The 13,796-nt window shown below is 36.8% G+C and overlaps 1 protein-coding gene across 1 annotated transcript in view; it reads left to right on the top strand.

Annotated features, from left to right (window-relative positions):
- BRD1 (bromodomain containing 1) overlaps nt 1-3,808 on the top strand; it is a 59,882-nt gene extending 56,074 nt beyond the window's left edge. The window contains exon 12 of the mRNA XM_009318764.1: nt 1,913-3,808. Within this exon, the coding sequence (XP_009317039.1) occupies nt 1,913-2,096 (184 nt within the window). The 3' untranslated portion in view covers nt 2,097-3,808. The remainder of the gene's footprint in view (nt 1-1,912) is intronic.
- Nucleotides 3,809-13,796: the final 9,988 nt, after the last annotated feature.

The raw sequence follows: 13,796 nt of genomic DNA, 5'->3' as shown, positions 1-13,796 counted from the left end.
CATTCCCCTCACTCTCTCCGTCCCAGTACACTATCACATAAATAACTTCTTGCCTGACATTTAGAACTGGTGTTTGGTTTTCTGTCCCCATAGATCCTTTGGCATAATCATGATTCTTTGGCTTGCTCTCTCTGTTCTTTGATTCTTTTCTTAATTAATTGGTACTTCTTCATGATCATCTTTGTTGAGTTGCACAGGATTCCATGAAATCCTGCATTCTTCTGCCTTTGTTCATGGAGAACATCCAAATTTAAACATTCAGTATTCTGTTTCTCTTTTTTCTCTCATTGGTATCACAAGTGCAATGCACGCTCTCTCTAGCCACTTTCTTAATAATTGAGGTGATTGCTTCTTGATCTTGGGAGTCCTCTGCAGCTTAAACCTTTCTGATTCATCGCCATATGCAGGTGGTCCTAGATCTTGCAAATACTATGCAAAGCTGTCTTTAACGGGTACTCTGCATAGATGGACTGGAAAGGTTAAATATTTTTCCAGCCCCTTTCCCCTCCTCCCCCCCCAGCTCCCCCCCCACCAACTTTTTTTGGTAATGGTTCTTTTATCCTGATTATTTTGGCACTCATCACTCTAACTCACTTTCGTCTCTTTTACTCCTGAACCCATGTCTATGATTTTCATTCACTTGCAGGGTATATGTCATCTTCAGTCTGTGATACCACCTTCTATCACCTATGAATTACCTTTTCAGATAGTCATATTTATTTCTTCTCCTTTGCTGCTTGCATCTGGAGGACTTGTCGAGCTTTCTGTTAAAAATGCCTTCTTAAAACTTCCCTCTGATCTATATTAAAACTGATAATTGTTAGACTGCTGCTTATTATGTTGGTCACTGACATTATTCTTTACTGTTCTGTCTGTATCCTTGTACTGACTCTTCACATTTTTTTGGTTTCAGTGTGTGTCCTCAGTCCAATGGGGTTGTAGTTTAGAGTGCTTTAAGAAAAAATCATGTTTCAAGAGACAGTTCAGTTAAAAAAATCTCCAAAGAAAATGTTTTATGTCAGACTTTACTGTGTGATTTGCAGTTGGTTCGGCTCCAAATGGACTCCCAAACTGAAGTTTTTAAACAGAAGCATGGCTTCTGCCATTTGCAGGGTTGGGATTGCAGACTACAGTAACATACTTTAATAGATATTCATTAGTTTACCTAATTTTTGTTTTCCTTAATACCTGTAACTTAAGAAAACAGGATTAAGATAAACATTTATGGAAATGAAGTAAATTTACTTCGTACTTTTTTAATTAAATATTTATAATGCTTTTCCTTTAACTATACAAATGGCGTGTAGAGCTTTTTTCATTATCACTCCTCTGTGCCCAGCAATTAATGATATTCATGGAGCTTAAAATGGAAGAGTACCTGAATACAGGGTTAGTGAGATTTCATACTGCAGGGTAAAAGCATACTAAGCAGAACTTCCTTGACAGTTTAGCTTTCCCCATAAAGACCAAATTGAGATGTCTTAAATGTAAGGCAAAAATTCATCATCTGCAAATTCCTTATAGTAATGGAAATGAAAGAATGAAGAGAAACAATACTGTGTCAAGTGAATCTTGAGTCACGTTCATTGTTAGTTGCTGCTGCCTATTCTTAAACCAAACTGCATCAGTATTTCATACTAATTTTTTTCCGTTGATACTTAACATCAATCGTTAAATAAGTATCATTGAATTGGAATGTATTCTTTGTTTTGTGGAAGAGGCTTTCTTAATATTTCATGTTCTTAAAATTTAAGGCAAGTAAGTACTATCTTAAAAGGAATTTTATCCCTTTATTTAAGATGGTAAATCTGATCTGCTATATGAGAAACGCAATATAGCAACCCTGACATTTCTGGAGAAACGTCGTGATTTTATTCTGTATTTAACATACTTATTTTACCATTTCTTACAGGCAGTGGCTTCCCAAATCCAAAATGGTTCCCCTTGGGATAGATGAGACCATAGACAAGTTAAAAATGATGGAAGGCCGTAACTCAAGCATACGAAAAGCAGTAAGAATTGCTTTTGATCGTGCTATGAATCACCTGAGTAGAGTCCATGGAGAACCAGTCAGTGACTTCAGTGATATTGACTAACGGAGATTCTACCAAGGCATGAAAAATACCACACAGACTTGAACTCTGCTAATGAACCTCTTTGTCTAAAAGAATGTATTGAAGATAAAACCCCTTAATTGTTGATTCAGTGGCTGAGTTCTGCAAACTTGAAATAGTTGAGCAATTCTTCTAAATCACCATTGCCATATTGATTAATGATTTTATCGTGTTGTAGTTTGGAGGATTTTCCACTAAACCTGTTCAAATGTCTTGTTCATAGTGTTCATAATTGTACATAAATGTATATTCAACACTTAACTTATTCTGATTTTAGAAGTAGCTCTTTAATTCCTTTTATAATTTTGCTGGGGAGGGAGTTGGTTTTTGTTTCCATGCTTTTTATTTTTTTTTTTCTTTCTTTCTGAGGTTAAGTTACCTAAGCACCATCTTCCAGCTTAAGGTGCTTAGTGGATCTTCAAGCCTAATATCAAAATGGCATCAAATAGATGTTTGCCCAAATCATATACAATATGGTGCTGCTTGTATCATTTCTTCCTTGGTCTGTAGCTTCTGAAAAAGACTTCTGAATGTTTGTGTAAATCGTTGCTCTTTGCACAAAGTACCACGTATTTAAGGTTGATGTAAATTTACAATTACAAATATGTATTTTAAGAAAGGAAGTTGCATTATTTTGGAGGGTACTTTGTGAGAAAGACATCAAGAAAAAAAATTATACTATGTACATCACTTGCAAATCACCAAAAACACTCCATTGTTGCCCAAAATAACTTAAGATTGTTTTTGTTTTAAACAAACCTGGCTTAAAGCCTGCAAGCACATTATTTCATTCAAAACCATATCCCATTTATCTCCCATTGATTTAATTTTATTGATATGTGTGCCTCCCTGTGTTTTATTTATTGTAGAAAATGTATTAATTTGCTTTATAATGAAAAATAAAATTGACAAATATATTGATATGCATTTTTATACAGGCACATGAGAAGACAACTTGCTTTGGGAGAAAAATGTATTGGAAATTGTATAAAATAACTTGATGGTTTGTGTGTAATTTGATTTTTTTGTAACTTGTAATCTTTTGTTTCCAATGAGGGGATTTATGTAACTTTTAATTTAGAACACTTTGGTAGCAATAGAAACTTTGGATACATTTTTGTATGGTACATGTGATGTATATAGAATTAGTACTTTATTTTTATTTTTAAGAAGTAAAGCATTATGTTTGGGCAGGGGGAAGAAGGAGGGTGGGTTTCCAGAACTGCATTTTTATATTAAAAAGAAAAAAAATAAAGTCAAGATATTGATTGTTGTAGCTACTTTATTCCTACCTTCACTGAGATAACTGAATTTGTAACAATGAAAATGGCAAGGTATGTTTGCAATGTGATTTATAATGACTCCATTATTTATAAATGCACTGTGTTTGAACTCTTTTGCAGTGATATCTTAAATACTGTACCAAGTTATATAATATGAAACACCAAATAATGCATATGAATGCACGAAGTATTTATGCCCAGCTTTTTTATAAAGGATTAGCAAATGCAGCAAAACCAATACTTTTTAAATCTTTTTTTTAAAACTTCATTGAATAGCATACTTCATTGTTAAACCTGCTTGAATCTTTATTTTAAAGGGACAATTACTTTTTAAATAGTTTTTAATGTTTTTATTCTCTATTGTTTGTAATACCCCCTTAGAAGCTTGAAATAAAATTTCTTTCTCAACTGTTAATTTTGTCCTGAATTTAGCCCCTGAGATTTTGCTGTAGTGCCCATTTTCTTACTCCATGACTGAGCTGTTACAGAGGCGCTAGTTCCAGAACCTGATTGTTTTCTTGCTGTGGCATGCAGTATGATCCTTACTGAGCCCTCTGCATGGTAGGTATTCTAGTTACGCTACACTAGCTGAGACCAGTTGCCTATAATGGACTCTAATTTCAAAGATTAGTTGGATAAATTTCATGAACGGTCAAGCAAATAGTTTTCTCGGTCTTGACAGTAAACACAGCTTCAGGGGGAGTAGTGATGGCAGGTGTCCTGGAAGGACCGTCATTGAGGTGCGCTGCTGTGATAGAAACAGCTGCCACATCAGGTAGAAAAACAAAACGAAAATTTGGTGGGTTGCCTTAAATAGAACTTGTGTAATGACTTGAAGGATCTGCCATATAACCATGCTCGTCTTTGAAGGGAACGGAGCTTAATTTGTGCGATATCGAGACAGTAGAACCACTTGTGATCTGTTAGGACTGCCTATTAAGAGTCTTCAAAAAAATAGCCTGTGTCAGATTGAATTTAGACTTGTTCCACCAAATATACATGAAATTGGATAATGATTCACAGCCTCATTTTGGCAAGCAAAAGGAAAATGTTTTTTTGGATCTGTCAGACCTTGGAAAGCTGAAATTGCAGTTACAATAGGAGTAGGAAGATGGTAATTTGATACTTGTATAATAAGAATTTTGATATCTGTAAATTATGAAGTCCCAGTAAAAAAAAAAATACACGTGCAAAATGATTCATAAGAAGGCTTCTCAAGTTCTGAGCTGCTTCTGACGGTAGCAACATAGGAGGGGGGAAGAAAGAGCTCCTTTTTTGAAAACCAAAGCAGAGCATTAATTTCATTATTCTGTAACAAATTGTTTAATCACATCTTCAGTGAAAGCTTTAGTTTGAATTTTGCTCAGACTTCCAATTTTCATTTTCTGGTTTTTATCTTCAGAGGCGGCTCCGTCAGTTCTTGGAGAAGGTAAATTTGCTGCCTTGGTCTTGCAGGTGTCTATATGCACTTAAGAGAATTCTGAGCTGGAAAGCTTTACTGATTAAGAGAGGCCTGTTAAGCATCCTAACGAACCACATCGCATGTTCTTTTGGGGAAACTAGCATGAAGGGCTACACTGTTTTTCTTTTGTCTATGTGATGGGAACTGTCCCAGGAATTCCTCCCAGGTACTGTCTGAGAGGAGGTTGCAGCAGTGGCTGCGGCTGTTGCCAGACTCTCTTATGCCGAAGTCGAGTGGCTCTTCAGATTGCGTTAAAGTCTAAAATAATTTCTCAGACTTGTTAGTCTTCGGTGTGACTTGTGTGTTTTTAAGGGATTTCATACCTTTTTGGGAAAGGAAGTCCGAGCTCCAGAACTGCTTTATTTCCAAATTCTAGGGCCTAACCAGGTACAGCCGTCGGATGAATACGTGCGTATCAGAACGTGCTTCACTACATTTTAGATCAAGTTCTTCTATGACACCATTAATAACTGTAACACAATCATAGAGTTAAATTAGTGTTTCAGTGGAGGGAAAAGAAAAGGGAACGCCACACTGTATCTTAACTGATTTCTTGGGGGGTGTTAACAGCAGTAAATACAGGGTGCAGATATGCATATTCACTACTCCATTCTGGTACAGTCATTTCCTGCTAATAAAGTGTGAGAATCCCGGATCAGAAGCTGAAACTAAGTTGAAATTTGTCTTCTCTTGTAGTAAAATGTGAGAAATCATGTTATAAATATTTAGGGAAAAAATGTGGATAGAGAATTACTTTTTTCTTTTTTTAAACAGTTTGTATTTGTTACAAACTCCGTGATTTTTTTTGAATGTTCATTGGTTTCGATTTTGTATTTTTTACACTAGAGGGAGCAGTAGACACAGACCAACGTTCACAAAATTCATGTTTTCTTTTCAAAATGCTGCTATTAAAACTTTGCTGCTAAACAGTCTTTTCTGCTTCTAGTATTTGTAGTCCATCAAAAGTAGCTTTCCTGATGTTCTTGCTCCAAGTGGGCTGTTTTGGGAATGCTTATTTTTAACTGTAGAGCTAGTATGTAGAACAAGAAGTTTGGATTTTCTGGCTCTCCTATTTTGTGTCTAATTGCTAGTGACAGGCAAGTTACTTTTACACTGTGTTTTATGTAGCTGTTGGTTTTCTTTGCACAGGTGTACCGCTACGGGTGTGTTCTGTAGTGTTATAAACAGAAAATGACTCGGAGCTGCTTGCTGCTAGTAACGCAGTGCGAGTCAGACACGCAGCAGTTGCTAACACAAGTATTCAATCTGGAGGTGAAGGTGCGAGATGAGACAATTGCTCTGTCCTGCAGGCTGGTCTCGAGGATATTCACAAGGGAATTAAATAAACTTAGCTCTAATGTGTGATCGTGGGGGTAAAGGTCATTATCTATATAAGGAAAACACTTTTTTTTTTTTACCTGTAAGTCTGTAATACAAATATAGAAGTGAAATGTAAATGGAGGAAGCATTTACTGTTCACATCCTACTTAATGCTTTTCGGTTATCTTGTTTACATTTTTGTATAACATCATTCAGTTATTATGACTTAACCTGTTTTATCAATTCTTCCTTGAAAGATTTATTTCCTCTAAAAGAACTTACAAAGTTGAAAATATTATTTTGGAATAGCATGAAGTTGATAAATAAGCTTTTTTTTTTTAACTTTTCTAGAAATTGGTATTTAATTGGAGGGGGCTGTAAATTTATTTTTATCTGCCTACTTTATTCAGCTTGCTTTCATTGCCTCTGCCCAGAAACTATGAAATCTCTGCTGGTCAGGGAGGAAATGCAAGATCTCAGCAGCTGTACTTTAAGGTTATTCGGGATCCTTTTCTCTTAGATTGTTTCCGCAGAGCTAAAAATCAAAACTGCAGTGACTGCAGTCACCCCATTCTATCTTCTGCTAATACTACATGGAGAGAGGGGACAGAATAAGGAGATTTTAACTTCGTGGGTTTTTTTTAATTTAATTATTCTTTAAAATTTTAAAATTAATCCCAATGTGATCACGTCTTTTAGAAAACAGTCCTCTGGTCAAACTGCTTCTTTGCTGCCTCTGTTGATTTTCACAGTTCCTCCAAGTTCAGCTGGTTTTTTGTTCATCTGTTTTGATGTCTCCACTGCAACAAGACGGCACTGCCAGCAAAATAGGCAAGTCTCGGCATCCTGGGCTAATGTCTGGAAGTACAGAGGTCTGTGGTAATGCAGTTTCCATGTCCAGTCTTCAGTTGCTCTTCTTTATACAATGAGCCTAAGTATTAATACTGCTTTTCCCATTTTCCCCACTAATCTGCATTTTAGCCCATTTTTAGTCTTACTTAAGCTGTCTTGAGCCATTCTCCACTGTGAATCCAAGGGAGACCTAACAGAATTCTCTGTTCAACTTCCCTGGCAACAGCCCAAAACAATAAAAATTTGGTTTAGCCTAAGAAGGTGGGCTAGGAGAGCTCACACATCTTCCTCATCTATGTTCAGTTATCACGTCCTTCACTCCTCCATACTTGGCTCTATGAGGATGGGAATTTTCACATTTTTATAGCATAAAACAGAAAAAGCTTATCTAAATACATGGAAAATACAAAGAGGGCAAAGGAAATTCTATGCCTGTCATTTTAATGGGAAAACAGAGTTGCTAATAGATGATGCAAAGATGATGGAGTTGTTTTGATTGATTTCTTTGCTTCATTCTTCTCAAAGAGAGTTGTTTTGAGATTATGACAGTTAATTTTTTCATACTGCTAGTCCTTGATAAAAAGAAATTGAGAATATCTTCCTTGACAAATTATTCTTCAGGGTTGTAGGAGCTTGAAGTTCATGCTTAAGTAGACAGGGAGCTACAGGAAGAACATCAGCAATTTTTGTCAATAAGTCAATGGGGAACTATAGGAAAAACATCAGCAATTTTCATCATGAACTCATGAAGGACTTTGGGGCTTTCTGAAGAACTGGAGAAGTGCTAAAGTAGTGTCTTCATTTAAAAAGGGGGATTTGGAGAATTGTCCAGCAGTCTTGCTAAAGATAAAGCCACTGCAAGGACATGGTGAGAGAAGCAATGGTGGCTGGATTTTAGGTGGAAAGGTAATAGCTGAGAGATGGGCAGAGAGAGGGCAACAGTATTTTCCTACTTTCCTAATTAGAAAGATACAAATTATGTGGATTTATAAGCAGCTAAAGTATATGGAAAACTTAATTAATTTTTAGTTAATTTAAAAATACTTATTACTTGTGTAGGATAGCATAACAGTCCTAATGGTGGATAAAAGGGGAGGTAACAGTTGGAATTACTTTTGACCTCACCAATGCTTTTGATGTTCATCATATTTTCTTAGGCAAATAAGAAAAATACCTCCTAGAACAAACAGGTTTTTGAAAAACTGCAGCAGTTCACAAAGTAACTGTCAATGGTTTGATGTGAAACTGGGGGAACACTTTCAATAGTCTGCCTGTTGGGTCTGCACATTAGTGAATAGTGTTTAATACTTTCATGCTAAATCGCACTGCAAAGCTCTTAAATGCTAGTTCAGATTTTTTTGTGTGTATCTACATCTGTTTTGAATGAACTTTTATTTTGCTTTAGCAGTTCCTCAGCTCATATTTTGCTTCCTACTTGGTATGATTTTTCTGTCATATGTATGTCCCAGAATTAGTTTCTTTATAGACTGACACGTAGACTTCACTGAACTAGCCATAAAATGTGGTGCTTGAATACCAGTAGGGGTGTTTTTCCCCCAGCATGGGGGGAACTTGGAATTAGAGAGATGTTATTTGTCCAAACCAGGACAAGATGATGCATTTGGGCAGCAGTTCCTTTAGAAAGTAAAATTAAGACCTTTATTAAAGGTGTTTTGTTTTGTTTTTTCCTTTCAGTGGAAATAGCTGTCCGTGCACAACGAAAATGACTTTTAAAAGATAAACAGAAAGCAAGTAAAACTACAGTCAGGTTGTACATGAACTTAACTGGCAATCTAAATTTTATGCCTTTTCTGTAACTCCCATATTTATGATGGTGAAACTGAGTAGTCCTTAATTTATACATTTTAGAAGAAAAGTGAAATTGAAGTTACTTCTCTGCACTTCTGCCAGATGATGATCATGGGGAGAATGTACACAAGATGCCAGTAAGATGTTGATGAACCATGAAGATTAATTTTTCAGATCAACTTCCATCAAATAATTTGAACCAAGCTAATCTAATTTGCTGCATAATTGTCTGCTTCTTTCCACAGACTTTTTTTCTTCTGAAACTGTCTAATACAATACTTGTCAGCAGGTGTTTCCAGCTGAGAAAAATAGGGGACTTGGTTGCATTGTTGATTATATTAGAAAATAGTCCTAACTTTTAATGAAAATGTTACTCTAAAAGGGGAGTTCAGCAGTATAGAAAAAAGGCTTTTTGTAGTGTCTGACTGGAAGAAGAAATGTACATATACATTTTGTGCTGTATTCGTAAAACTCACAAATTGGTATATTTTTGTTTCACTCCCTTTTCAATCAAAGATCATTAAACTGACTTACTTTATACTGTAAGATCTCCTAAAATTCCTGAGTTTGATTTATTACTAGTTATTCGTTTTTCATACTTCAACTGCCATAAGTGTTGAAGTGTACGTAAATAAATTAGTCTTAGTTGGTCTTTAATAGGTAATAAGATGTTTATAGTCTTTAGTACTAAGTAGGATCAAGCAGCCCTGTGCATGGCTTCCTGTACACAATAGGTTTCACCCAAATTCTTTGGTGGTTGTTTTGGGGAAAAGAGTAATACTTTCATCTAAGAGAATGCATGAAGGCACCCTTTAAGTGAACCCATCACAGACTTCTTCACTGTTCTTAAGTGTTCTCAGATCTTACTCACCTGGCAAATAAATCTGGGTCAGAATAGGCTCCTTCTCAAAATCTTCTAAGCATAATGTTATATTTCATACTTCTAGTTTGTTGACAGATAGCACTGTTGAACCTTTACCTCTTTTCATTTTGTATGCCACCATACATACTCTGACTGTTACGAAGCCTTTTTTACAATCTTCTGCTGACCATCAGGCTTACAACTCATGCCCATGATAATTGCTATTCAATCCATTTCCCTGACTGTGGGAAGTGAGCAATGTAAAGTAAGGAAAGGTAAATGTGAAGCACCTAGTACTAAGTAGATACACTGACAATGTTTCACTTTTGGCCTTTGACATAGGGTAGATCTGGCTGTGAAGGATGGACCTCTGTAAACTGGATTTAAATTCCTGGGTGTTCCATATTACTGTGCACAAAATTAGTCCTGTTTCTTGGAGCTGGGGCTGTTGACTCTGAGGGGTTTTGGTATGATAAGCAGAGGATTGTGTTGAACTGCTAAAAACATGGTAGGTGCTTGTGATATCACATAATCATAGAATGGTTGAGGTTGGCAGGGACCTCTGGAGGTCATCTGGTCCAACCCCACTGCTCAAGCAGGGCCACCTGCAGCCAGTTGCCCAGGGCCATGTCCAGGCAGCTCTTGAATATCTCCAAGGACGGAGACTCCACAACCTCTCTGGGCAACCTGTGGCAGTGCTTAGTCACCCTCACAGTACAACAAAACAAAACAAAAAAAGAAAAGTGTTTTCTGATGTTCAGAGGGACTCTCCTGTGTTTCAGTTTGTGCTCATTGCCTTGGGTCCTGTCACTGGGCACCACTGAAAAGAGCCTGGCTCTGCCTTCTTTGCACCCTCTCTTCAGGTATTCATATACATATTGATGAGATTACGGCCCTTCATTGGACTCTCTCTGGTACGTCCATGTATCTCTTGTAGTGGGAAGCCCAGAACTGGACACAGTGCTCCAGGTGTGGCCTCACCAGCACTGAGTAGAGGGGAAGGATCACCTCCCTCAACCTGCTGGCAGTACTTTGGCTAATGCAGCCCTGGATACCATTAGCCTTCTTCCTGAAGATAGTCTCATTTTTCAGTGTGCAGAGTTCACAAAAGTTTTGTAACACTTTAAATTAGTTTAAATTATGAGGCACCTTGGGGAGGGTAGGAAGTAGAGGGAGGAAACCAGTCATGCCTTCTTTTCTTAGCACTCATTTAAAAAAATAATTAAAGATTATGATGGTGTTCCTAAAGTGCTGCTTCTTAAGGTTTTCTCTTTAGTACATTTGTATGTATCATTTTATAATGAAAATAATTAAGACCGATAATATAATTTTATGTTGTAAAACAAAGATCATGTAAAAAGAAGAAAAAAAAAATAAAGGGCCAGCTTTATTTACCACAAGTTTTTCTTTTACAATAAATCTGATTTTCAATACTACCATCAAAATCTATTCTTCCTCAGCTGCTTCTCTTTCACTGAAAATGAGTATTATAACATCAAACCAATACATGTTAGGAAGCGAGAAAATCACAAAATGTTACACAGAAGAGAGTAGACGTCCTGGGGTTTGGACAATCCCTATCAAGGTGCTCTGTGCAGCAGTGTTTCCCCTCTGTGATTCATGCAGTGCATTAACACATGGGCAAAGACAGAAAAGCTTTCTGCAATGGATTTGACACGTGGCCGTTGAAGCACTAGGGTAGAGGCAACTGGGCATTAAAATTTAACGGGGCAAATCAACAAAAAAGGTAGCTTAATAATTTTGTGACAGGAACTATGCAACTCAATTGTTTGCAGTAGCAGGTGATTGCCCTTGATGGCCCAGAAGGTCTCTTCAACGCTGTGTTGCTACTTCCTAATTGTTAAGCTGCCCCATGACAGGTAAATATGATTTGGTTTTGGCTTTTTAGCTAGTTTTCATAAGTCTAATTCTACTATGAATGATTTTCACTCTCTCTCCCAATTCATATGTTAAAATAAAACCAGAATAAGTCATCAGAATTAATGGTTCCCAAGATGAGAAAAGCAAACATGCTGGGTTTTTTGCTCTTCTTTTTGTTTATTTACTCTCACATTCTGTTTATTATTTACTTCATAATATTTTGCATTCTTCCATGGGTGGTTGTGGTGGTACTTATACCAGGCATATCATTAAGAGATATAAAAGCTCTAGTTTATTAAAGATAATGATATTTTAGGTAAATAAAAATGTATCAACCAATAACTATTGTTTTTTTCCGTTTTCCAAAAGGTCTTCTGGAATGGAGTGAAGAACAGTTCTCATTAAAATAAGCAGTAAGAGAGAACTGTTAGCAGTTAGAGAAGTTACTGAATTATTTGATTTATCACAGACTCTCTGTCAACCAGAAAATTTAAAAAAAGGCAAATAAAACTGAATTTGACAAACAACAGTAAAACAGTTGTTATTTAATCAAGTCTTAATTTCTAGGCAAGGAAAAGGAGGCTGCATAGAAAATGAGGGCAGAGTTCTCAATCTGAACTCAGAATAAAAATAAATAAGGTCAACGACAACAGCAGCAGCGGATAGTCGCTTGACACCTCTTCCAAAGCCGCCTATGCCAGAGACCCTGCTCATGCTGCTGTCTTATTATTACAATTGCTAAAAGTGTCTATCAAATCTCCCATGCTTTATATAAGCTACTTGCATAAAAATAAACCATTAGTATTTTAACACCTCAGCAATAGGAAGTTTTGGCTTTGGAAACTCTGTTCTTGTTTCATATTTAACATTCCGTATTTTCATTAGTCTTAGTTAGCATGACACTATCTTCTATGTCCAAGATTACTAGAGTTGACAGTGATGTATTCAATCAGTCCTAGGGTTAGGTGTAGTTAATGAACTACACAAGTCTGTTTTATTACCTGTCTTTCCAAAATTAGTTTTGGGACAGTCTGAAGTTCATATTAGCTCTTGTATTCAACTGTCTCTTTAATGTGTGCAATTACCAGGTAAAGAACAAACAGCCTTGGAAAGTCAAAAAACAGTTACAAAGCTGAAGCTGTCGTGTTTGCTGTAAGAGAATGTGTGAAATCTTTGCAGTAGATGTTAGTCTACTCAAGCGCATGTAATCAAATTAACACTATTTTTTCTGATCTTCATGGGATCTGTTATAAAATGAAGCCAGAGGTTGTATGGTTTTAAGCTTAGATGACCACTTATTGGTTAATTTGAATGCAAACATGAGGGAAACCAGTTCCAGAGCAAGACAAAAGCAATACATGGTTTAGTGCTGCTGCTGACACTAAGTTTTGGTAAAAATAGAAACCTCCTGTTGGTGGAAAACTATTTAGTCTAAAGGATTGAGGGAAACTCTGCGTCTCAAAGGATGGGAAGAAAAAAACTTAGGAAAAAAGCCTCCTAATTGGGATCACATGGCCACATGTTGGCCACATATAGAACTGTGCAACAACCTATGAATACTACCCGTAGCTGACAGCACAGATGAAATCCTCTTTAGATCGTGTATGTAAGTCTGCAACAAAAATCAGCTGGGATGGACCCAGACTTGAGTCATGTATGCAGAACTAATCAACAGATTCGTATCAATGGATACTTGATGTGTGCATAGACAGATACGTGTGTATGTGGTATTATGAATGTACTTACGAAGGTATATATGAAGATACTTTAATGATCGTTAAAGGGAAATGCACTTCCACTGCTTGTGTTCAGTTTTATATGGTATTGCTTATTCTGCTGATTGGGCTTCTGATGTCTTGCTTGTGTTTGGTCTGGTATTGCACCATGCCCCCCACCCTTCTGGGGGCTTGGCTCTAATTTAGATGTGACAGAAGAATGTAATATGAAGTGGTGTTACTGCTGGCTAACAGACAAGGGAGTGAAGCAGAAATTCAGTGAGTTGTCCAAGGCCACAGAGGAAGCCTGGGACAGGGCTAGGAATTTAACTGAATGCACTTCTGCCTCAACTGCCAAATTATGGTTTCTTTTTTAATCAGCTGGTAAATTTGGAACGTAATCACTAACTCAGCTGCTCAGTGAATTTTGTTAGAAAAGGAAGTATGGTGGGCTGACCCCAGCCAGTGGCGACGTACCTGCACAGCTGCTCGGTCACT

This window comes from Pygoscelis adeliae, unplaced genomic scaffold, assembly GCF_000699105.1.
Source record: "Pygoscelis adeliae isolate BGI_AS28 unplaced genomic scaffold, ASM69910v1 Scaffold12, whole genome shotgun sequence".
Classification (NCBI taxonomy): domain Eukaryota; kingdom Metazoa; phylum Chordata; class Aves; order Sphenisciformes; family Spheniscidae; genus Pygoscelis; species Pygoscelis adeliae.
The sequence above is the reverse complement of the archived record's forward strand: the minus strand, read 5'-3'. Positions and strand labels throughout refer to the sequence as shown.